The 26,697-nt window shown below is 38.8% G+C and overlaps 1 protein-coding gene across 1 annotated transcript; it reads right to left on the bottom strand.

The window, feature by feature from the left end:
- Window positions 1-4,197: 4,197 nt before the first annotated feature.
- On the bottom strand, window positions 4,198-19,736 carry Spaca1 (sperm acrosome associated 1). The gene is made up of 7 exons (XM_041667346.1): window positions 19,520-19,736; window positions 14,010-14,066; window positions 11,677-11,778; window positions 10,602-10,708; window positions 9,229-9,364; window positions 4,914-5,034; window positions 4,198-4,354 (listed from the first exon to the last, which is right to left on the bottom strand). Exons 1-7 carry the CDS (start codon window positions 19,734-19,736, stop codon window positions 4,198-4,200), a joined length of 897 nt encoding a protein of 298 aa, XP_041523280.1.
- Window positions 19,737-26,697: the final 6,961 nt, after the last annotated feature.

Raw genomic sequence — 26,697 nt, 5'->3', positions numbered from 1 at the left:
TGCCCCACCCAACCAAAAGAGCTAAGAAGTTCTGTCCTACCATAGTCAGAAATAGCCCCCAAACAGCACTTAATACAACTAGTCTTGCGCAATAATTGAACGCTAATGTCCATGGAAATATAGTTGGAACTCACTGACTTTAAAAACAAAGATGGATATAATTACTATTAAAAACTTTTAGCCTCTTTACTAAAAGTGCAAGACTATACATACAAAGAAATAAGAACTGGAAGGTTGATTGCTATCTAACATTTGTCTGAGGTATGTGTTATAAAATTTCCTTTAGGAGATTATATAAAAACAATCTCTTTTCACTTAAGGTCTCCAATGGAATTCCCACAACAGATAAAAATCATTTTCTAACCAGTTGATCCTTGCTTCTTTCAGATAAAAGTGCCATGTAATAGAAATAAACAGGGTAATTTTGTAATACCCTTTTTCTATGTCATAGAGAAAGATATACAATAAATGCCCATTTATAATGTCTTCTGCCTAGTGTAGATCATAAATCCTAAAATAAAGTAATGAAGTTAATATAGAATTATTCTAAACAGAGAAAAACAAAATATAGTCTTAAGAACAATTGCTGGAAAGGACTAGTGAGTATAATTCTTTAATGCTTTAACATCTTGCTTGCCTAGCTGGCTGAACTGCATCACAGTGGTTTTCTTTCTATTAGCACCCGAATACTAAGCACAAGGAGGGACTTGTTAGTGGTCATTACAGATGGAATCTCTAAGTCACTACTTCTGGGAGAAATATGAATTTTTCAATTCACGTCATTTTCTTAGTCACCTCCAAGGACTTGTTTAGTTATGTCATCTGTATTTCCTCCACACAAACACAATCAGATTACCTAATAAACTGCTTTGAGCACATGTACTAGTCACCAAGTCTTAGTTGTTGACACTACTTCATGGTTTACAAATGATATTTTATGAGTCTGAGGTTTTGTAGAGACAACAGCAGTCTGAGGATTTGTAGAGACAATATCGCCCCTTTGGTCCGAGCATTTTAGAGTTTGAGAATTTGTTGAGGCAGAATCACCCATTTCAGTCTGAGGCAACATTAGAGAAGCCTCAGCAATGCAGTAGGCTGGCCAGGACAGTATGAGAAGCCTCAGCAGCACAGTGGGCTGGCCAGGTCACCAGGAGAAGCCTCAGCTGCACAGTGGGTGGGCTAGGCCACCAGGAGAGGCCTCAGCAGCATGGCAGGTGGTTCTGGCCTCCAGGAGAGGCCTATCCAGTGCAGAGGGCTGCAGTGACAGCAGTGGCCTCCAGAAATTATTGATCACCAGAGCTTTAGCCCCAAGTGCACCTGGAGAAATGACCATTGGAGCCATAGCCACACATGAACCTGGAGGAGTGACCATCTGAGCCTTGGGCCCGTAGACATTTGGACAAACAATCACCAAAGGCTCTGCCCTGCTTATACCTGAAGGAACATTCAGTGGAGACAAAGACCCCAACTACACCAATTAAAGAAAAAGGGACACCCCTGAAAGACAGGCCCCACCTGTTTCAATTGGAAGAAGAGATGAGTAGACAACAGAATAAGAATATACACAACAACATAACGAGCAATACAGCACCACCAGAAACTAGTGGTTATACAACAGCAGGACCTAAACATCCCAACACAGATGAAGCAGAAGAGAGCAACATTAAAATAAGGTTATGAATATGACTGTGTCCCTTAAAGAGGAAATGAAAAACTCCTTTAAAGAAGTGGAGGAAAAACAAACAAAAAATTAAAAGAAATCAACAAATCCCTTAAAGAAAACCAAGAAAAAGCAATCAAACAAGTGAAAGAAATGGTTCAAAATTTGAAAACTGAAATAGAGGTAATAAAGAAAACACAAACCGAGGGAAATCTGAAAAAAGAAAATTTAGGTAAGTGATCAGGCACTACAGAAGCAAGCATAATCAACAGACTATAAGGGATGGAAATGAGAATCTCAGGCATTGAAGATACAATAGAGGAAATAGATTCATTGGTCAAAGAAAATGTTAAATTCAACAAATTTTTAATACAAAATATCCAAGAAATCTGGGACACCATTAAAAGTCCAAACCTAAGAATAATAGGAATTGAAGAAGGGGAAGAAGTTCAGCTCAAGGACACAGAAAATATATTCAGCAAAATCACAGAAGAAAACTTTCCCAACCTAAAGAGGGACATGCCTATGAAAATACAAGAAGCTTACAGAACACCAAACAGACTGGACCTTAAAATATTTCCTTTCCACATAATAATCAAAACACTAAACATACAGAATAAAGAAAGAATATTAAGAGTTGCAAGGAAAAAGGCCAAGTAACATGTAAAGTCAGACCTATCAGAATTACACCTGTCTTCTCAATGGAAACAATGCAAGCCAGAAAGTCCTGGTCAAGCATTATGAAGACAATAAGAGACCATGGATGCCAGGCAAGACTAACATATCCAGCAAAGTTTTCAATCAATATAGACAGAGAAAATAAGATATTCTATGACAAAACCAGATTTAATCAATACCTACCCACAAATCCAGCCCTACAGAAGTACTAGAAGGAAACCTCCAACCAAGGAAGTTAGCTACACCCACAAAAACACAGGCAATGGATAATCCTATACCAGAAAATCCAAAAGAAGAGAAACACACACACAATACCACTACCAATAACAAAAACAAAAATATCAGGAAATAACTATCTCTGACCATTAATATCCCTTAATATCAATAGACTTAATTTGCCTATAAAAAGACACAGGCTAACCGAGTAGATTTGAAAACAGAATCCATCCTTTTGTTGCATACAAGAAACACACCTCAACTAAAAAGACAGACAGTAACTCCGAGTAAAGAGCTGGGAAAAGATTTTCCAATCAAATGGCTCTAAAAAACAAGTTTGTGTAGCTGTCATAATATCTAACAGAATAGACTTCAAACTAAAATTAGTCAAAAGAGATAAAGACATTTCATATTTGTAAGAGGAAAAAATCAATCAAGATGAATTCTCAATTCTGAACACTTATGCCCCCAATACAAGGGCATCCTCAAATGTAAAAGAAACACTACTAATGCTTAAATCACACATCAAGCCTCACATACTAATAGTAGGAGACTTCAACACCCCACTCTCACCACTGGACAGGTATGTCAGGCAGAAACTTAGGAGAGAAATAAAAGAACTAAAATGTTATGACTCAAATGGGCTTAACAGACATCTATAGAACATTCCACCCAAACACAAAAGAATATACTTTATAGCTTCTTTTTAACACCTCATGGATCCTTCTCTAAAATTGATCACATGCTCGGTAACAAATCAAATCTCAACATATACAAAAAAAAATGGAATAACCCCTGTGTCTTATCGGAGCATCATGTCTTAAAGTTAGAACTCAACAACAACACTAATTGCAGAAAGTCTACAAACTCATGGAAAATGAACAATGCTCAAGTGAATCACCACTGGGTCAAGAACAAAATAAAGAAAGAAATTAAAGACTAAAATTCAATGAAAATGACTGCACAACATACTCAAACTTATGGGACACAATGAATGCAGTGCTAGAAGGAAAGTTCATAGCACTAAATGCCTACACAAAGAAGCTGGGAAAATACCATAGTAGCAAATTAACAGAACACCTGAAAGCTCTAGAACAAAAAGAAGCAAACTCACTCAGGAGGACTAAATGACAGAAAATAAATTGTGAGCTAAAATCAACAAAATAGAAACAAAACAATACAAAGAATCAATAAGACAAAGAGTTGGCTCTTTGAGAAAATCAACAAAATAGGCAAACCTTTATCCATACTTGATTATGAAGTATGATTTACTTTAGTGGTTCAATCTAGTTTTCCCAGGTAGGAAAAGCTTACTTTCCAAAGAAACTTCTATATTTTTCTTTTCTAGGACAGAAAAGGCAAATGACCTCACAAGTGACTAAAGAGATCAGAAGCTATTTGTATATATATAAGTGACCTCAGGCTATTATCTGAAGCAATGAATACAAAGAACTAATTAAAAGAAAATTTGACAATTGAATTGAGAGCTGGACTGAATAAACAACTCTGTCCCACACCACATTACCACCACTGAGGTAAATTCAACCCGACGTCATAGAAGTATTTCAGTATATATTTTATTTTTACAATAATGAATCTGATATGTTCTAATTGACCTTGGTTTCTCATATGTCATCCATACATTATTCATTCCATTCACTTAAAGCATCATCTTCATGTCCACGCATATCTGCTGGTGTTTGGTCAAGAGAAGTCGAATCTTTGTACTTCATAGAACTCAGCTCGGAGTGTATCTCAGTGGCTGAGGCTTTCGCCCCCCAAAAGGATTTCACTGCCGTCCTGGAGGAAAAAGCAAAAACAAAAACAAAAGCCACAATAAAAAACCCCACAGCAACAAAAGTAAATGAGGTTCATGTTTACATCTCCTTTATATAGAAGGGCCTTTTATTCACAGTTCAACACTTCTTGAAAGAATCCATTGAAAAAAAAAAATAAAAAAAAAAAAGAATCCATTGGCACTGTGATTGAATTCCCAGATTGGTGGGCTGCAGTGCACGCACAGACTTTCTCTTGTCCATTTATGTGAATTGGGAGGCTACAACAGCCAAGTTTTAAAGCAGTGAAAGCTATGGTTAAATGACAAAGGTATTCAGTTTTTTTCTTTTTAAACAATTTCCTTGTAAAATTATAAAATACATGTCTGAAAGCTCTCCCATGGCTGCAAAGTCATGATGTTTTTAAAAGCATCCATATACAAGCTAGGGTAGCATGAAAGAAGATGGCATCAAGATACATAGAGGAGACACCACAGGGCAGTGATCTGGGCTTCACGACAAATGGGTGGTGGCTGAGGAAGTTGTCAATCAAAAATGACCGTGCATCCTGGCCATTCACCTACCAATTTATGATGATGAAGATCAACACAAAGATCACAAATATGCAGATAATGACTCCTATGGTCAGCACGAAAACTAGGACTGCATCGGTGTCTGGCCTGATTGTCCTTCTCATCTGTAGTTCTGAAAGTAGAGACACATATGACTGCCGCTAGAAATCAACGGGAAACGGGAAATGGCTATCTGAATGGAATACTCCTGTAAACGCTATTTTGTGGAGCTATGTTTCCACTTCTCTGAGGTAAATAAAAGAGTAATCACTGACAATCGGGTAAGGGTACACTTAGTTTCCTAACAAACTTAGAGAGAACTTTCTCAAGCTGTCTATCGTGGCAAGGTTTGTTGGATTTCTGACTATTCATTTTCCAAGTGACTTATTTTGGGAAGCTGAAGTTTTTACTTTGACGCAGTGTGATTTACTCAATGTTACTTTTTATGGTGACTGTTTTGAGTCACAGCTAAGAAACCTTGCCTATTACTGAATCATAAGGAGCTTCTCAAAGTTCCTCCTTCACAGACTTCAGTTTTATGCCTAGGATTATGATACAGCTCTGGTTTTTAACTCTAAGACTGGGGTTGACACTCATTGTTCTCCATAAAACATTCACACACTGCTCCTAAGTCGGGAGCTTCCTTCCTGCAGATAAGGCTGTTGAGAAGGCAGAGCTGGTCTACAGGCTGTTTTATAGCATCACTATACTATAAACTGGTGAAGAGACAGCTTATATCTGGGTAATATATTTTGTGGATGTGATAGCTTTTCTATAGGTTCTTTAAATTCCCAAATTCTAAAATTGCACAAAAATAATTCATACAGAAAAGGGTATTTGACTAAATCCTATATTATACAGGTAAGTGAAACAGGGACCAGGGAGGTTTAGGTATTTGTATAAATCATGAGCTGTTTACACATTTTAGTTTTAGTATGTACCACTCCGTGCAAAGTGGTCTCCTGCATAGCAGTTGTCTGGATTTCTTCTTATCCTCTTAATGCCATGGATGATAACCAGCTTTTCTCAGTAGTCAAACAGTAGGAATACAATTTGGTGATCTCCCTTTAAACAATCCTAAGCACGATTGCAAAGGTGCATTTATATTTTTATTCCAATATTATCAGATTAACAAAAAAGTTAATGACTTCAGGTTTGTAGAAAGTTGGAGATTTTTAAAACAGAGAGACAATGTTTAGGGCCAGGTTTGGATGAGAAATGCAAAAAGAGTTTGTTTAATTCACTAGCACCCAATATCAGTCAAAAGAGGATGGATAATAAAAGGGGGATTTCCACTGAGAAGAGCGGTCATCTTGCAAGGACCATGTGGACTAAATGTACATCTAATTTTCTTCAGAAGGCTGAAATTCATCTTAAAGTTTTCTTTAAAAAATGTAATGAAATTAAAACTAATGAAAAATGGGTTAAATTTCAATACTTAATGTTTTAGGTAAACATAGCTTATGTACATATTAGTTTCTTATCATTACAAATAAAGTACCACAAACTGGGTAACTTGGCAACAGCAGAAATTTGCTTCATATCCTGGAAGCCATAAATAATGTGTGTGTGTGTGTGTGTGTGTGTGTGTGTGTGTGTGTGTGTGTGACTGGTGGGGCTCAATGAGTCTCTTGAAAGTTCTGGGGGGGGGGTGGCTACTGTGCTACCTTCTCAGCTTCTGTGGTCTCAGCCTGGATCTGCTTCCATGTACCTCTTTCTCATTCTTCTTCCTCCTTCTTCCTTTATTCTGTCCTCCCTCCTCTTAATTCTCACTCTTTTTCTTTTTCCTTTCCTCCCTCCTCTATTCAGAGTTCTTTTATTTGGGCACCAGCCACAATCTCATCTTAACTGATGACATATTCAATCGTCCCTTTTCAAGTATATCTGCAATCTAAGTACTAAGAACTTAGAACACACATTATCTTTTAGAGGCATACAATTAAATCCCAAAACAATGCCATATATAAAGATAATAACTGTGAGTGAAAATTATATAAAAAGGAGGAAGAAAATGGGGATGGGAATTTTTTCCTCTCCCTCCATGTAGCTCCAGCTGACCTGGGACTCACAGAGATTTGCTTGTCTCTGTGCTGGCATGCATTACTACATCTGAAGAATTTTCTATTCGCTACATTAATCCTAAAAACATTTCTATTGCAAATTTGATTCATTTCAGTATGGTAGAGTATGGCTATTTGTAAGAAAAACATTTGTTCAATGGCTGAACAAGTGAAAAGGTCTGTTGCATTGGTGAGCAACTTGTCATTTTTCAGAGAAACTAATAGGTACTGAAATATTCTGAGGGTATTTTGTTGTTTAAGTGTGCATGTAGTAACTGGCAGAGCTACCTCACCATCCCTGGGCTGCTATGAAACAAAACTCAACACTGCCTCAATCAAGAAGAAGGATTTGGGGTCTCTGTTCTAACCCTTAGCTGACACATTAGTGAATACATGTTCCTTTCCAATTATGAAAAGTGCTAACTACTAAAAGGAACCTATTAAAGGCCAGACAGTGAGAACCAAGTACACAGATGGGCAGATACATATAGCATCATAAACTATGGCTGGTTGAGAATGTTTATAAAGCTTGATGGTCCTCAGTTGTACAGTCTTCTTGTGCTTTTTGTAATAGTTTCTCACTACTGAAATTATCTCTTCAATGATATCTCAACACAGTCATTATTAGCTTTTGCCTGAAGATATTTTGCAAATTGCAATCTAAAAACACACCAAGAAAGTTTAACTAGCAAACATTTGTTTTAAAACCTCTACAAAATCCTTTGCAGCTTATTTTCTTTTCAATAAAGGACATTGTATGGCATGGTACTCCAGACTAAAACAAAAGCTTTTCAGACTGAGAAACAGCTCCAAAAAGCACGGGCCCCTAAAGTTACCTATCACCTCTAGAAGGTTTATAAAGACAGCTCTCTGAAAATACAAGCTCTCTAGAGCTTTAATGATTTGATAGCTAATTTGGTTGTCAACTGACTACATCTGGAATCAACTAAAACTGAAGGAGATGGGTACACTTGTGAGGGATTTTCCCTGGTTTGGTCACTGGGGGCAGAGAGACTCATCCTAAATCTGGGTCCCACCTTCTAGCAGCAGCTCACACAAAACGACATAGAAGAAGGAAGCATTTGCTTTCGCCTGCCTGTCCTCACTCTTGCTGGCAAGTTCATCAGTCCTGCTGACATATGCCTTTAATGGTAGTAGGATCTACTTCTCTGAGACTCTAACTTAGTTGGAAGATCAGCTGAGGCATCCAAAAGGAGACAGCCATTGTTGGACTACCTGAACCACAGCCTGTAAACCTCTACTAAATCCCCTCCTTAATATTCATTCAATCAGTTCTTCTAGAGAATCCTAACACAAGTGAGTTCTCAAAAGAGCTTGTGATCAGATACTCCTACCAACAAAGACAACAACAGCATTAAATATGGTTAAGAGCAACTAAACCCAAGGAAATAGTTACCTGGACATAGAGGATGCCATAGGTCAAACTGAATGAACATGCATATATACTTTATTTATCAGAAGAAACTATTTCTAATATGCAAAGTCATGTTCAAGACTACATTAAGAACTTTAATACTGAATCATCAAAAATATAATCCAAAGCCAGGCATGATAGCACAAACCTTTAATTCCAGCACTCTGAAAGCAGAGGCAGGCAGATGAGTTCTAGGCCTGCCTTGTCTATATTGTGAGTTCCAGGACAGCCAGGGCTACCTAGAGAAACCCAATCTCAACACACACACACACACACACACACACACACACACACACACACACACTTCAAATAGATAACTTCTAAAGAGAAATGCTCTGATTTCACAAGTTTTAATTATATTTTTCCTGCAATCATGCATGAGAATCCATTTGTCTATCTTCACATTCATGATGGAAATAAATGCACCAATATATTTCAAGTTGAAGGTCTGGTGTTTTTTGTTTTGTTTTGTTTTGTTTTTAAGGTCAATTCTTTTTGTTTAAAAATTCACTTCATTATGTGTATGAGCACTTTGCTTGGATGTATGTCAGCACACCAGAAGAGGGTATCACATCCCACTAAAGACTCTTGTGAACCACCATCTGAGTATAGGAGATTGTACTTAGGACATCTGGAAGAGCTGCCAGTGCCCAGAACTGGGTTTTAAAGGAACAGCTTTGTCTGGTAATTCATGTGCCAGCTCCATACAGATCTACTCAATCAGAAGCTCTGGGGTGCAGCTGGCAGAAATCTGTATTTTCATAAGTTCATCAGGCATTTCCTGAAAGTAAGTTTGAGATAAAAGCAAACCAAAACACTGCCAGATACTTACCACTTGTTGTATAGACTGTGAATCTGATAGAGGCTACTATTTCATTATTGTCCAGGGTGTCACACTCGAAAGCCACGGGATGAAGTTCTCTTTGTATGTCAAGGACTGCTGAATCATTTGAAAGTATAACAGGTTGCTATGAAAATCAAAACAAACAGAAACAAAACGTATGAATAGTCAATAGTCTTGACTGGGTTCACTGATTACAAATGGAGACAGTGCAAGACGATCAGGACTCGCTGGGTCACTGGGAAACAATAAGCTGACAGCACAAGCAAACAGTCCTCAAAAAAAAAAAATGGCTCACTCTCTTCACCGAGCATGTAATGAACTGTACACATATGATTTCGAATCAGATAATCTAGACTTCAAGTCTCAATCCTGTTGACTATGGACAGTACTTCTTGTGCTGGTTAGTTTTTGTCAACTTGACACAAGTTAGGGTCACCTGGCCAAAGGGAACCTCAGTAGAGAAAATGCCTCTACCTTACTAGCCTGTTGACAAGTCTGGGGAACATTTCCTTGATTAATGATTGATGTGGGAGGGTCCAGACCACTGTGGGTGATGTCACCCTTGAACAGGAGGTAGTCTTGGGTTGTATAGGAATGTAATGTAAGCTGAGCAAAGTATGGAAAGCAAGTATTCATGTTTCTGCTGCAGGTTCCTGCGTTGATTTCCCTCAGTAATGAACTGTCACTTGGAATTGAGCTTCAAAAAACTCTTTCCTTCCAGTTTGATTTTGGTCAACAGAAAAGCAAACTACGACTCTATTTTTTATTTATTTATGATTTGTTTATTTGCTTTTTAAATTTTTTATTTTTTTGAGACAGGGTTTCTTTGTAGCTTTGGAGACTGTCCTGGAACTAGCTCTTGTAGACCAAGCTGGCCTCTAACTCACAGAAATCCACCTGCTTCTGCCTCCCAAGTGCTGGGATTAAAGGCGTGTGCCACCACTGCCTGGCTTCTGAGATACTTTCTATACCTCAATTACTTATCTGTAAAATGACACACTTATTTATTTTTTAAAAAAGTTTATAGGGTTGTTTTATGTCTTTTAAATGAACTCTTATCATTCAGTTGTTATCTGGCATTTATAATACCTTTAATTAATATTAACTATTACTTAACATGCCATATAAAACAGAAATAATCTTGGTTCCAAAACAGAATATATCATAAAGTGTGTAAATTTAAGTTATGATTATAGATGACCCTAAGACATGTTTTTTATCTGACAAAAAATGAATTCAAATAATAAAGTTATATGATTTTTAACCCAATTTCCTCAAATTGCTTTCTTAAAATATCAGAACTAGGTACCAAATGTTATCAGCCAGTAAAAAACACCCGATTATACACAGTTTCTATTTACTTGATCTGACTTGAGAAGCTTCCACAGATATTTGAAGCGATTTTCAGGAGATATATGAACACATGACAGTCTAACACTGTCGAGGCTTTCAGAAATTGGTTTTCCCCCTGAAAAAGAAGAAAACATAAATATATAAGTACCATTAGGAAGCAAATTGCTTTATCTGTCCATACACCTTTTTTAACAACAATTTTTAATTACATCATCAATCATTTAATTATATCATCAACCAAGAAACAACCCTATCTAGACACTGCACATACATTATAAACATACATCCACATCAATATATATTATACATAATATGAGGGTTAGACTGGCTATAAAAAGCCAAATGTGTCCAGTTGAGTAAACAGATCCAAAGTCATGAAATCTGAAGATCCCTGAAAAGACAACATAAGGCAGGCTAGAATCCAGGTCTCAAATCCTATCTCCCCATAGTGGTGAAGAACACCGCTGTATTGTTTTGGGACCCCTTCTTACATGCCACATTGTTGTAAAAAGCAACCCTCAGAAGTCAAATGCTGAGGACCCTGAATCTTGTAATCTGGAGTCCAATTATAGAGAAGTCACCAAAAGAAGCAGGTGGAGAGATACCATGACCCTATATCTACATGCAGAAAAAGTGCAGAAGAGGAAAAGACATTCAACTCAGTGATATGCTACTTTGAACCTGGTGATCTGCCCAGAGCTTCTAATTTAGGGTTATGAAAGCTCACTTAGAGAAGTTGAAATGTCAGAAAAGCATAATTTGATACAAAGAGCTCCAAGTTCCAAATTAAGGTTTACCAATCTACAGATAAAATGTCATGGCCATAGCATCAGACATGTTCCTCTCCAGGGCAGGCTCGAATACAGACCCCAGGCACAGTGAAGCTCCAGCATATCAGACTCTACACACAAGTGAAATGAATATCAAAAGCAGGGCTACTTAGAACTCTGTCTAGAGAAAGCATATTTAATTTTTTATTACTTCTTTTTATCAGTCGATTGTCTCCTTGTACTCAGTAGTAGGTTGAGGTTAAAGATATTTCCCCACATAAACCCCCCTTCAGCAAATCTGAACTCAACTCACAGCCACAATCAACAGGTCCACGGCATTCTTCCACACGAACAATACACTTGGATTCACCTCCAGGGCATCCATTGGTTAAAATAACTTCTCTGATTCCAACACCTTTATTTAAGAAAAAAATGAGCAAATGTTTAAAGAAAAATAACCACAAAGAGTCGTTCTTCCCATTCCAGTCTGTATTTTCTTTAGTTTTGTTTTGAGAATGTTCTCTTAATTATGAAAACTAAATTCCTAAGTTCATTATGAGAACATGTGGAGCTTTTGTAGACTCTTCACTCCAGTTATTTCTGAAAACAGTATTTCCCCAAGAAAGTTTTCTAAGACACTGATTCCCATCAGAAAAAGGGTTCTATGTTCACATGCAAATTTTAAAATGTTAAAATAAGGTCCTCTTTATTATAGAATTTTTTGAAAGTTTTAGCATGCTAATAAATACACTTCCCTGCATAATTTTTCATTGGCTAAAACATAAAATTTTTACATTTCAGTATTTTTTTAATCAGAACTCATTTATAATTGTGCATGTTTTAAATTGATAGAATTTTTTCTTTTAGGAATACCTAAATTATTCTTCCTACAGCCTATAAAAGCTGATGATATACTACATAGGATTACACAAATTTGTGATCATGGAACTTTTCAGGATTGGGGCTGGAGTTTCTGGAAGAAATTCCAAAATCATATTTTATCATAAAAATGTTTTAAAATAATTTTTAATAATGCTGTATTGATAAAGTCTCTGTATTAACTATAGATGGGATAAACTATTAACTACACCTCTATTTCCAGGAAGATACTCTTTGTGAAACTGTCACACATTTTGTAGCAAGAAATCAAATCGTTATCGGCTGGTCCTAGAGCGTCGTTGGTTTTTACTCCCGTCCTGTAATGAGCTGTGTAAAGGGCTAGGCAGAGTCTGTCTTCATCTTCCCAGCTGGATTCCCCTCTTTAGCCCCTAACAAGGTGTTAACCATGAGCTAATTCCAAGGAAAGGAAAGCTGAAGATGACAGGTGGCTTAGGAATAGAACAGTGCATGCAAGTCGCCTGGAGATCGTTTTAAAATGCAAATTTCGACCCAGTCTTGGAAAAGTCTGCAATCCTGTATTTCTAACAAATTCTTGGGAGATGCTGCACTTTTGAGGGCTGAGAAAGTGGACCCCCACAAGATCCAGAGAAGGAAGATTGGAGTTGTTATAAAAATAAATCTACCGGAAAAAAATCAACAGCAACAACAACAAAAGACAAATGACAACTGGACACTCTCAGGCTGTTTCATAATGATTCCTGTCATTTTGGCTGTCACTACAAAGCTAAGGCCAGACTCCATTTTAAGCTAATTAGGAAAAAGTGCCTGTCAGGAGCTGGGAGGATGAGTGTGTGAAATACTGTCTGCTGGGTATGGGAATTATTGTTGGGGTACTGAAAATGTTCTACAGATAATGCTGATGTATTGTTTGGGCCACTGAATTGTATACTTGAAAGTGGTTACATATGAATGCTTTAGCACCCACGTAAAAAATTGTCAGTTCTGGTAATTTACAAAACTTTGACCTAAAAAGAAATCTCTGTAGATGTGTACTATAATCTCATCACTGTCATGTTCCCAAGTTAGAATAAAAAATTTAATTTATTAATTATCTGTTGTCTTCTCATGATGCAGATTCCCAGCAATGGTTGAAGAAACTAAGGGACTTCCAGCACTAGCAAGATCAGCTTCCTTGTGAATTGATCACAACTTCAAAGTCTTAGGCCTACCCATAGTCTTAGGTTGTCAGAAACTCTGGGTTAGTCCAGTAATTTTAACCTATTTAGGGTAGCTGTTTAAGAACCAGTGGTCTACATAGCACAGGTAGCCTGAGTCCTAATCCTACATAAGAGATTCAGTTTAAAATTTCTGTTCATAGAATGGACAATGTCACATTCTTTCATCTTTATTCATCTTGCAAAGCTAACACCCCTTTTCTCCAAAATACAATGTACAAACTAGAGAAATGGAGTACTTATAATAGTCTATTGCAAATAAGCTTATTTCTTGGCAGGTTTGCCAAAGGAGTGTGGGAAGGCATCTGTCAGATACACCAAAGATCTCTCATCTTTGAACATCTGTGAAGCAAAGTTTTAGTTTAGTGAAAATAGTTTATATGCAAAAATATCCTGAACCTGAAAATATACCTTTTGAAGCAATTACCTAGTACGGTGTGTACATTATAGTAAAAGGCATAGAAAAAAACGAGACACGAAGAACGGGTAAGTAGTACAGAAATTACAAATAACTGGCATTTCATCTTGGTAGAAACCATGACAGGCTATTCCTCTGGTCTCTGCTACTTACCACAGGTCACTGTGCACATTCCAAATTCGACTTCTTTGACTACTGTTTTGTTCTGAACTAAACATAAAGTTAAAAACAAAACATTATTTAACCATATGAAAACTTTTAAAAGTGAACAACATCTTATTGGGAGGTGTAGGGTACAGGTAATTGTCATATGTGCAATAGAGGATTTTTTAAAATGCTCTATTAAAACCAGGAAAGCAAAGCTGCTCCTCACATAAACACAGCTATCGCCATTCTAAATCAAGGAAAGACTACTCTCTTTAAGAACATTCATCAAGTTAGGAATAACTTAAATTTTGCTTTTGAATTTCATATATAACACAGGGATTTTCTTTTTTATTAACAAATACACAGTGAATTAAAATATAACTGGAAAAGTATGATAAATATAACTGGAAAAGTATGATACACACAGCAGTCTCTGAACTTTGGGAACCATTTTAAAATATTCTCTATTTTCTATAAGGAAGGAAAAAGAAATAAACTAATACAAAGCAATTTACATTTCCAAATAAATCTTCATACCAAGTGTGCATCAAAATTATAAAAGTTACAAATATATTTCATTCATTCACTTTGCAGGTTTAGATGGCAGATGCCGATGTTTCTAAGAATCCATTCCAATGCTTTATTCAGGAGGACAGTCTACAATACATACAATTATTATGTAATTACTTGAATATCTAATTATGTGAGAAATAGTCTTGGTTCTCAATCACATTTTCTTGTGACTTTCCTTTTGTGATTTGGGATTTTGTTTCAGGGACAGGGTTTTGCTACATAGCACAGATGACCTTTTTAACTCAGTGGTCTTCTTGTCTCGGCTTCTCTATGATTACAGGTATGAATTACCATACTAGGATATTTCCCTTTTTTTCCTAATCATTCTGAAGTTTAGCCTGAGTTCTTATAGCTCTAATATATAAACAAGTCTTCAAAAACACAGATTAAGACTCAAATCTCAACAGAAAAATACACAATGGGCTGCTGAAGGAGAATGTTAAGACACTGGATCTCTGAGCAACAAACCATGCAGAAATCACATCCAACTTGAAGTCCAAAATACTGCTTCTGCCACTAATTCACTGTCTGAATTTGAAGCAACTCAATTCTGTCAGACCTAATTAACCCTTTGTAAAAAATGCAAAGCCTATCTTACTTGATGATTAAAATAGAATGAAATACTGTGTGGAAATATTCTACAAACTGCTTAGGACTGTGGACCCACTTAGGACACAATAGTTAACTCAATTCAAACTCATTTTGTAGTTACTAATTTCAAGTTCTAATTTTTCCCATTTTCAATATTGTGAAACATTAACAGTTTCACAAACACTTTGTTCTGTATTTGAAAGCATCAAATACAGAACTATTAATACAGAGAAAGCATAGGAGACATATAATTAAATCAACATTGACTTTGTTAAATGATTTCAGCTAACACAATGATCAATTTGAATTGACGTTTTAATACTTGGAATGCCTGAACACTTTCAGTTGGCACATTATGAGACATAAGTTAAAACTGGCTCCTGAGCATAAAAACAAGTATAAGAGAATGACTACTGGACCACTTTGAACCATCAGTCACTACCTCTGCTACTCTGGGAAGATAAGTAGCTCCTTCTTGAGTTTCCTCAGAGGGGAAAACAGACAACTTCCAAAGATTCTTTCAACTTTAGTATTTGTGATGTATTAAGTGTTCACTGGGCCATTTAGTCACTTTATAAAACTGGAAATCCTACAATGATGAGTCAAGAAAATGACACCTATCTGGACTTCCATGTGGCATTTGTCAAAGTTTCCTGTTATATAACAATGTATGAAACGAAAAAGTCTTAATATCAGTGCATCCCTAAGTCCACAGATGCTGATTAATGGTTGGTGTCAATGTAGCAGGAAGAATGTGTTGAAGGTCGGTGTCTTCCTCAGAATTTTAATAACCTGTAAAAGGAACCTTAGTAACATGCAGACTGAATCTGGGGTCCTGAAAATACGTGTGATGTTAAGTTTCGACCTGAAGTGGTGGGGTGGAAGAACTGCCAACTCCAACAAAATGAAACCTCAGATGAAATTAAAGTGCTATAGGCTGAATTCTTCACTCTCCAGAAATACTGTGTGGCATGTCACAAGAGAAGAAAAAGTAAAAGGCCACTAATGAGCTCAACAGTGAGCTCAAAAGCCAGCAAGAATGTAGAAGGGATTACTAAAGCCTCCCAGAGTGTCTCTCCCAGCCTGTCGGCAACCATCCTGCAACACAGGATAGCTAGTGGCACACGTCATCAGGGTGCAACCAGGACCTTGAGACTTAATGTCTGTAGAGTTGATGCTTCAGGACTTGTATTCTGTCTTAGATTAAAAGACATTGTTTTTACTTTATTTTTATTGTGTTACTACTAGGTATTAACCTAGGGCCTCAAATATGCTAGATGAATGTTCCACCCTGACCTTTGATTTTTTTGAGACAAGGTTTCTTTGTGTAACTGTCCTGACATCCTGGAACTTGCTTTGTAGTTTTGTAGACCTGGCTGGCCTGAACTTACAGAGACTCACCTGCTTCTGCCTCCTGAGTGTTGGCATTAAAGGCATAGGCCACCACTGCCCCAGCTGAGACAGGATTAAGTCACCCAGTGAGCGAAGGGGCTTGAATTCACTTTGTATACTAAGTTGGCCTCGACTTTACAACATTCCTGCCTCAGCCTCTAAAGTAGCTGGGATATAGTACTATGCCACCAGGATCAACCCCAGTTGTAGTTTAATAGAGTAAAACTAAGTGTATAACTCAATATGTATGTCTACTTACCCTTTAATCAGCCAAAGACCATACTGATATAGAACGTTTATATTTTAAAAGATATATAAGGCATAGAAAAAAAGGAGGTAAATTAATCTAACATACTCTGTTGTATGTTTTATCTTAAAATATTGTTATTTCATCATTGGTCATCAACATTTCCAATTACATTTTTTTAAAAAAACCTAAAATTAATAAATTGACAACTGATTGGAATTGTCTAGAAAGAAGAATAGTTGTGAAATAAGCCAAAGCTCTGAGGCCACCATCTCTTTCCATCTCTCCAGTTTCTCTTCTCTCCCTGTTTTGCACTGTCTTTCAGGAACATGGAACAAGCTCCTAGAGGAACCCCCCTTTGTCGTCAGCTTCGGTGAACAGTCAGTAGAGTTCCTCAGTAATAAAGTTCGGGGTTTGACAACTGGGGTTTTGTTTTATACTGTTTGCTTTTTTTGTTTGCCTTTTTTTGTTGTTGTTAATGATGGTCAAGTAAACAAGACAAAACATTTACAATTAGTAAACAATGAAGAACAGAGACAGACAGCAATGTAAAGGTAAAGGGAAAACAGTTACAAAATTTAAACCTCAGTGACACATGACATCGTGGATGAATAATAGCCTGGATTTTCTTTAACATGGAATTTCTTAAAGATGAAGACATTTAGTACATCTCCCAAGAGGAAGGGTTTTCTCCTGAAATATTCTGCTACAAAAACCTGAATCATCTTGTTTTCCTAAAATTCACAAGGGCAGCATTCTTTCCTTTTTCATGTTTATACATCAAATTAACTTGACAAGATTTGTAAGTGGATAAATCATGACAGCAGGACTCTATGTGGGGACTCAAAGAAAAAAGATGACGTTGACATGAATAAAACTCGTTGACTAATCTTCCAATTGTTTACAAATCTAAAACTGTAAATGCGTTGCAATTACGCAGCAAAAATGGCATTCTCTCCAAAGAAATGTGTGTCTTTCATATTCTGCAGAAGTATTGTGTTTTGACAATAGTGCAAAAAGAACCACAGCAAATAATGAACTAGACTCTATTAGGGAAGCAGCAATTGAACTTCCATGATGGACACATTCCAGTTTCCTGTTTAATAGTTGAGAATTTAGGTGCACTCAAGTTCTCTGCCCAGTTTTAGAGTGTATAGCTTCAAAGGTAGGAATCAGGGGGTTACAAGACTGAAATTTCTACCTAAGCTTCTCACAAAGTGCTTTTGCCCCCCCTTATTTTTGTGAACTGTCTGAAAGCAGACTTAAAAGTAAAAAGCAAAAAAAGAAAAAGAAATACACTAGCTAGTAAATGACGATAACAACTTTTACAGATCTTCTAGGCTACAATGATCATGAAATTTACCAGGGTTCTGAAATGTTCATATAGCTATCACCTGTGTTTATAGTTCTGGGTTGGTCTCTCCAAGAAAAAGCACTTAGGCATGAAACTGTACATCTAAAATTCCAGAGGACACATGAATTCTCAGAAGTCCACAATGCAGAACGTGAAGCCCTACAAGAATAAGTGCACTCAACTTTGGAGTTTGAATATAAGGGATTACAAATCCATCACTAGGGGTTCGCCTCAACATTACTTAGGACTTTATAGCTAGAATTTTCCCTTTAGTAGTTTAATATTAAAACTATTCACTCAAAGAAAAGAAGCAATGCCTAGGATATTGTCTCTTCTATAGTCCTTTCTCACATTTCCAAAGTCAAAGAGCTCTTCAAGATCTGCATAGTTGTCAAGGAAGGATCCCCAATAACCTCAGTCAATTTCTTTCTGATGCTGAGAGTCACTGCCTGTCATCAGGAAATAAAAGGATAGCACTACCCAATGCTATATGTATAGACTGAGAAGACACAAGAAAACAAAGATATCAAGACAATGTCTGCTGGGCCGTTGGTAGGGCTAGGATCTTCCTCCTTTAGACGTCTGTTGACTTGGACTTGCCACTGACCTCCCAGCATGTGAGTTCCTCGTGAGTATGTCAACTGTTTCTATTGTTTAATGAGCCAGGAGTAGAAGCCATGTTTACAGAACCAAACGCAGCTTTGTTTTATTCTCTCTTGTGTGAACACATCTTCAGCCAACAATGTCATTACTGGGATCTTTTTATTTTCTACTGCCTCAGTCCCTTGAAGGACATATACTACATGGCCTCCTGTCAGGGTACTCAGGGCTGCACCAAGATTATGGGAGCTTCGGGACAGTTTTGTCAGGATGTTCATTTAGATATGCCACAGCAAAAGGAATCCCGACTTTCCTTGAGTTCCCATCTCAAGAACAGTAAAAGAAGAGGATATCAAGCATTTCAAGAACAGGAAAGAAAGAGGATGACAAGCATTTTGGAAATTAAAAACAAATACAACAAAAAAATCTACTAAGAGAAGATGGTTACACACCCCACGATTCCCCATGGTGAGGGGGTATCTCATTAATTACAAATGTGATTCCCTTCTCCAAAGTAACACTTGGAAAGTATTTCTATAGCAATTTCAATATTCGTGCTTATTTTCCTGGAGCCCTGGACACGAGCACCTTGTTTTTTTTAAAGGCTATAGATGCACATAGCACATAGTGGGTAATAAACTCGGGGTTGATGTGTACGCCAGAAAACTCAACAGAAGGTGACACTGATAATTTCTGAGGAAAGGGTGGGCTTCTGCCCTCTTCAGGGGCCTCCCGTGCCCAAGGAGCCACTGCCCTCACCCTCTTCCTCGGGCTCGGCCGGAGTCTCATTCTCGGGCACATCATTGTCGTTCTCGGCCTCCTCGTCCACTTCGCTCTCGTTCTCGGCCTCGTGGACCACGCCGGATTCCTGGGCCACGGTGACATTCGCTGCCTGCGACGCCTGCAGGCCCACCAGGAGCAGCCAGCTGAGGGCCAGCAGCAGCTCGGCGAGCCAGTCCGTGCCCCAGGCGCGCATGCTTCTCGGCCTCTCGGCCGCCCAACGCACAGTCGCAGCCCAGGCTCTGGAGGAGAGGCGCTTCGAACAGCGGCCACCAGCGCCGCGCCGCCAAGCCGAGCCTGCCTGGAGACCTTTGAGGCGTCATCGCGCGTCACCCCGTTCGAGACCCGGAGCGTGGGCGAGGAACGAGCAAGGAACGCGCGCTGGGGGCGGGGGAGGGGTGCGCAGAAGGGGTCCGGAGCCCGTGGGGGTGGAGGGGGAAGGACAGGGCGGGCTTCCGGGCGCCACTTCCGCCCGCCCTTTCTCCCTGAGCAACCCGGTGTGGAAGGTCGTCCTTGTGCTCAGGGCTGCAACCACCTGTTCCTGATGTCAGCTGCTTGCGTTACCTTAGTAATCTAGTTGCCCACCAAAGACCTTGGCCATCGTGCCTCCAAGACACTATATTTTTCGTATTTCCTAAACTTAGGTGTTCCGAACTAGACTCCGCCGCACCCTTCATGTTGACTTGGTTTCAAAATTCTCTGTCCTTCACATCCAACTGGGACTCATGGCAGTGGTTTTAAGTAGGAGGCATCGGGGAGCCAGAGCAGCAGGTGGGACTGATTTGCAAAGCATACAGGGAAGCACTTGCTGAGGATGGCCTGAAAGCCGCTTCATCAAGCGTTTCCCATTTTACATTGCACGGAATTGTCAGCTCCATGTGGGGCTTATAAGCGCTAGACTGGCAGAGGGAAGGGAAACAGATTAAATTGTAAACTTTTTGTCCCATTGTAGTTTTAGACACCTATTCGACTTTCATGGAGATTTTGGATAGTCAGTATCCCCCAGGTTTGATTTGGAAAACATCTGCACAAGCTGTCAGTGATCAGGCCCTGTGGAGGGTACTCCAACAAATGCTCCACAAATCCCTATAACGATTTAAACTAAGAATCTGTCCTGCTAGTTATGTTTTTTTTATTCCTAAGGTTAGGTCAGGTTGGAAGTCAAAACTGATAGCTTACTATTTCTACTTTAATAAGTAGATCTTCTGATTTCCCACTACCTCATTCAGTATCGACATGCACGTTTATGTCCCAGGAATGAAGAGTGAAGTTGCACTCCTTTTATTAGTGATGTTTTTCTCTGGTCTTTATAGTTCTCTGGCAATAGGAACATAGGGATTTTGAGTCAGAAAAAAAGAAAAACTTAGAAATCATCATAATTTGAGTCCCTCGGTTATTAGGACAGGAGATTAATAACTGGACAGATTAAGTGACAAGCTCAAGACCACCTGGAGAAACTGGGTCCCACAAGCAGAGCTCTGAACTGTGCAGTGATTCCTATAATTCCAAGTTCACAGTGAAGACGTACAATGTGTGGGACTAAAAATCGAGAGTTCAATGACTGTCTTAGGGCTGGTGTGTGTGTTAGTTATGGCTCTATTGCTGTGGAGAGACACCATGACCACAGCAGCTCCTCTAAAGGAAACATTTAATTGGGGGCTGGCTTACAGTTCAGGGGCTGAGTTCATTATTGTCATGGCGGGAAGCATGGTGGCATTCAGGTGCTGGAGAAGGAGCTGAGAGTTCTATATCTGGATCTGCAGGACACAGGAAGAGACAGTGAGCCACCAGGCATGGCTTGAGCTTCTGAAACCTCAAAACCTACCCCCTAGTGACATCTTCCCTCTAACAAAGCTACACCTACTTCAACAAGACCATACCTCCTAATTCCCTGTGGGCCTATGCAGGCTGTTTGATTGTTTGTTTTTCCAAACCACCACAGGATGTTTTTAAATTTGGTTCCAAATTTGATTTTATCTAGTAAGTTCCATGTGGGAGCTTGTCGTTACGGTGGTCTTTGAAAACATACAGACACAGTAATGCTTTGAGATTCACTATTCAAATTCCCATGGCACAGGATGAAGAGCACATGCTACCGAGTGCAATGAGGTATGAACTGGCGCTTGGAACGCTGGTAGATCCAGTCTCAGTAGACTAACGGTAAACTGGTAATAGATTCTTTCAGGGCCACATGTTTGTGACAAAAAGGACAAATTTTTATTTGATTTTCTTCTCACAAAGGTTTGAAAACCCAAGAGCTTCTAAAATGGTCAATATTAAAGTTGACCATTGGCAAGGCATCTGTGGGAGTGCTTTACACGAACTAAACTACCATAAAATGTTATGGCTCTTGAGAATATTGTGCAGGACATCCCATTGAGAAATTTTAAAATGATGTTGAGAAACAGAGACCTCTCTTTCATGGCTAAATGAAATAATCAAATTTTTTTTCTTTTACTGACATTAGTAAGAAAGTAAAAAAAAAATGTGTCTTCAAATAGAACCCTTAAAAAAGATCTATTGCACCGTGACAGTCAAATTGTTGAGTGTTTCACATTCATTTTCAGTACCTAGTTTCCTCCAGATACTAATCTTTTGAAGCTGAAGTCCCATATACCCTAAATTCAGGGAAATGTTAATAACCTCATAAATAAACAGCTCCAAAGGGAACCCAAATGGACCTTAAAAATGACTCTGAAAGATATTAAAACTGTATCCACAACAGCAACCATATTATGCTACTTGTATAACAAATTTCACTCTAGTAGAATAAAAGGCATGACTAGGCTCAAGAGGAGTGAACTTACACAGTCTCACACAAGAAGCTTTCTGTTGTATTTGTTTTCTTGTAGTGATGCCGATTGAACCAGTATTAGGAATGGAAGCGATAGCCTTGAGATTGCTAGACAAGAACTCCACCCTGAGTTACGTTCCCAGCCTTGAAACTTAGACACTATCGATTTGAAGGTATGCAAAAGGTAGGTTATTAGCCAGCAGAAGAGTTGACCCTGCTCTGGTTGGTGGACACCAAGTAGCAGTCGTTTTAACATTGTCTCCTAACATGTAGTGCTGCCTCTTATCACACAGTTCACTATGCTTACCTCACCTTCCCCTGCCACAGCTCTGAGAGACAAGGATGAGAACCCCAGTCTCCTCTATCTGCTCCTCTCCATCCATTCTATCTAGGGTGGTTAATTTTAATCTTTAATTTGACACATCCTAGAGCTATCAGAGATGAAAGCCTGAATTGAAAAATTATCTAAATCAGAATGGTCTATGGACATGTTTGTGGGGGTTGTCATTTTTAAATAAAGTAATACTTCACAAATAACTTTATTTTTTTATTAAAAATAGATTTTCTTTTCATTTAATATATCCTGATTATGGTTTCCAGCCCCTCTACCTCTCCCAGTAACTCTCCACCTCCCTTCCCATCTCCATTCATCTCCTTACTGTCTCTCATTAGAAAAGAAACCTGGTACAAGGGACTCTCCCAAGTATTTACAAAGATGACCCCTGCTAAGACTTCTAGCAATAGTGGATACTTAGCCTGAACTGGCCATCTCCTGTGACCAGGCAAGACTTCAAGTGGAGGGAGTAGGAAACCAACCAAGCCACACAACCTTCAACCTACAGTCTGTACTGTCTATGGGATGTACTGGGTTAAAGGTGGCCTAAAAAATGGGGGAGAAGCCAACCAATGTCAAGTCTAGCTTAAAACCAATGCCAGGAGAGTAAGTCCACCCCTGGCACTGCCTGGACCACCAGAATCCACAAGCTGGATGACCCGGAGACCTAGGACAAAACAAAAGAAGACTAGAGGAAAAAAATCAGTGTAATGATGCCTAATGATATTCTGCTATACTCATAGATTGGTGGTTAACCCAATAGTCATCAGAGAGGCTTCTGATGAAGACAGATGCAGGCTCACATCCAAACATTAGGCAGAGCTCAGGGAATCCTACAGAAGAGGGGAAGAAAAAATTGTAGGAAACAGAGGATTCAAGAACACCACAAGAAAAGTTACAGAATCGATTAACCTGGGCTCATAGGGGCTCACATAGAAAAACCAACAACTAGGGAGCCTGCATAGAACTGATCTAGACACTCTGCAAAATGTGTAGATGGAAGTTTATGTCCTGCCCAGTCCCTCAGTCATTCAGTCCCAAATAAACACACAGACCTTATATTAATCATAAACCATTTGGCCTATTAGCTCAGGCTTATTATTAACTAACTCTTACAACTTAAATTAACCCATAATTCTTGTCTATGTCTAGTCACATGACTTGGTACATTTGTTCAGTGAGATGTTCTCATCTTGCTTACGCTGTATCTGGCTGGTTATTGCGTCTCTGCCTTTCCTCTTCCCAGAATTCTCCTAGTCTGGTTGCCCTACCTATACTTCCTACCTGGCTACTGGCCAATCAGAATGTTATTTTATTTTTTTTTTGAGCTTCCTTTGAACTTTTATCTGACTTAAGTGATTGTTTTTTTATTTATTTATTTTATTTAAATTTATTTATTTATTAAGGATTTCTGCCTCGTCCCCACAACCGCTTCCCATTTCCCTCCCCCTCCCCCGATCAAGTCCCCCTCCCTCATCTGCTCGAAGAGCAATCAGGGTTCCCTGACCTGTGGGAAGCCCAAGGACTGCCCACCTCTATCCAGGTCTCGTAAGGTGAGCATCCAAACTGCCTAGGCTCCCACAAAGCCAGTACGTGCAGTAGGATCAAAAACCCACTGCAATTGTTCTTGAATTCTCAGTATTCCTCATTGTCCGCTATGTTCAGCTAGTCCGGATTTATCCCATGCTTTTTCAGACCTAGGCCAGCTGGCCTTGGTGAGATCCCAATAGAACATCCGCATTGTCTTAGTGTGTGATTGCACCCCTCGTGGTCCTGAGTTCCGTGCTCCTGCTCCGTCTCCTTCTGCTCCTGATTTGGACCTTGAGATTTCTGTCCAGTGCTCCCATGTGGGTCTCTGTCTCTGTCTCCTTTCATCGCCTGATGAAGGTTAATATTCATGAGGATGCCTATGTGTTTGTCTTTGGATTCACCTTCTTATTTAGCTTCTCTAGGAACATGAATTATAAGCTCAATGTCCTTTATTTATGGCTAGAAACCAAATATGAGTGAGTACATCCCATGTGCCTGGTCTGGCTTACCTCACTCAGGATAGTGTTTTCTATTTCCATCAATTTGTATGCAAAATTCAAGAAGTGCTTGTTTTTTACTGCTGAGTAATACTCTAATATGTATATATTCCATACTTTCTTCATCCATTCTTCCGTTGAAGGGCATCTAGGTTGTTTCCAGGTTCTGGCTATTACAAACAATGCTGCCATGAACATAGTTGAGCATATACTTTTGTTGTATGATAGGGCCTCTCTTGGGTATATTCCCAAGAGTGGTATTGCTGGATCCAGGGGTAGGTTGATCCCGAATTTCCTGAGAAACCGAAACACTGCTTTCCAGAGTGGTTGCACAAGTTTGCATTCCCACCAGCAATGGGTGAGTGTACCCCTTTCTCCACAACCTCTCCAGCAAAGGCTATCATTGGTGTTGTTTATTTTAGCCATTCTGACAGGTGTAAGGTGGTATCTTAAAGTTGTCTTGATTTGCATTTCCCTGATCGCTAAGGAAGTTGAGCATGACCTTAAGTGTCTTTTGGCCATTTGAAGTTCTTCTGTTGAGAATTCTCTGTTCAGATCAGTGCCCCATTTTATAATTGGGTTGATTAGCCTTTTGCGGTCTAGTTTCTTGAGTTCTTTATATATTTTGGAGATCAAACCTTTGTCAGTTGCAGGGTTGGTGAAGATCTTCTCCCAGTCAGTGGGTTGCCTTTTTGTCTTAGTGACAGTGTCCTTTGCTTTACAGAAGCTTCTCAGCCTCAGGAAGTCCCATTTATTCAATGATGCCCTTAGTGTCTGTGCTGCTGGGGTTATACGTAGGAAGTGGTCTCCTGTGCCCATGTGCTGTAGAGTACTTCCCACTTTCTCTTCTATCAGGTTCAGTTTGTTCGGACTGATATTGAGGTCTTTAATCCATTTGGACTTGAGTTTTGTGCATGGTGATAGATATGGATCTATTTTCATTCTTCTACAGATTGACATCCAGTTTTGCCAGCACAATTTGTTGAAGATGCTCTCCTTTTTCCATTGTATACTTTTAGCTCCTTTATCGAAAATCAGGTGTTCATAGGTTTGTGGGTTAATGTCAGGGTCTTCTATTCGATTCCATTGGTCGACTTCTCTGTTTTTATGCCAATACCAAGCTGTTTTCAATACTGTAGCTCTGTAATAGAGTTTGAAGTCAGGGATGGTAATGCCTCCAGACAATCCTTTATTGTATAAGATTGTTTTGGCTATCCTGTGTTTTTTGTTTTTCCATATAAAGTTGATTATTGTCTTCTCCAGATCTGTGAAGAATTTTGATGGGATTTTGATGGGGATTGCATTGAATCTATAGATTGCTTTTGGTAGAATTGCCATTTTTACTATGTTGATCCTCCCAATCCAAGAGCAAGGGAGGTCTTTCCATTTTCTGGTGTCTTCTTCAATTTCTTTCTCCAAAGACTTATAGTTCTTGTCAAGTAGATCTTTACTTCCTTGGTCAGGATTACCCCAAGATATTTTATGCTATTTGTGGCTATCGTGAAAGGTGATGCTTCTCTGATTTCCCTCTCTGCTTCCTTATCCTTAGTGTATAGGAAGGCAACTGATTTTTTGGAGTTGATCTTGTATCCTGCCACATTACTAAAGGTGTTTATCAGCTGTAGGAGTTCTTTGGTAGAATTTTTGGGGTCGCTTATGTACACTATCATATCATCTGCAAATAACGAAAGCTTAACTTCTTCCTTTCCAATACGAATCCCCTTGATCTCCTTATGTTGTCTTATTGCTATTGCTAGAATTTCAAGCACTATATTGAAGAGGTATGGAGAGAGTGGACATCCTTGTCGTGTTCCTGATTTTAGTGGGATGGCTTTGAGTTTTTCTCCGTTTATTTCAATGTTAGCTGTTGGCTTGCTGTAAATAGCTTTTATTATATTTAGGTAGGACCCTTGTATCCCTATTCTCTCCAAGACCTTTATCATAAAGGGGTGTTGAATTTTGTCGAATGCTTTTTCAGCATCTAATGAAATGATCATATGGT

This window comes from Microtus oregoni, unplaced genomic scaffold (genome assembly GCF_018167655.1).
Source record: "Microtus oregoni isolate MIOR12 unplaced genomic scaffold, Mior012 000017F_ref0000208, whole genome shotgun sequence".
NCBI classification, from domain to species: Eukaryota; Metazoa; Chordata; class Mammalia; order Rodentia; family Cricetidae; genus Microtus; species Microtus oregoni.
This window is presented reverse-complemented; position numbering and strand designations above follow the sequence as displayed.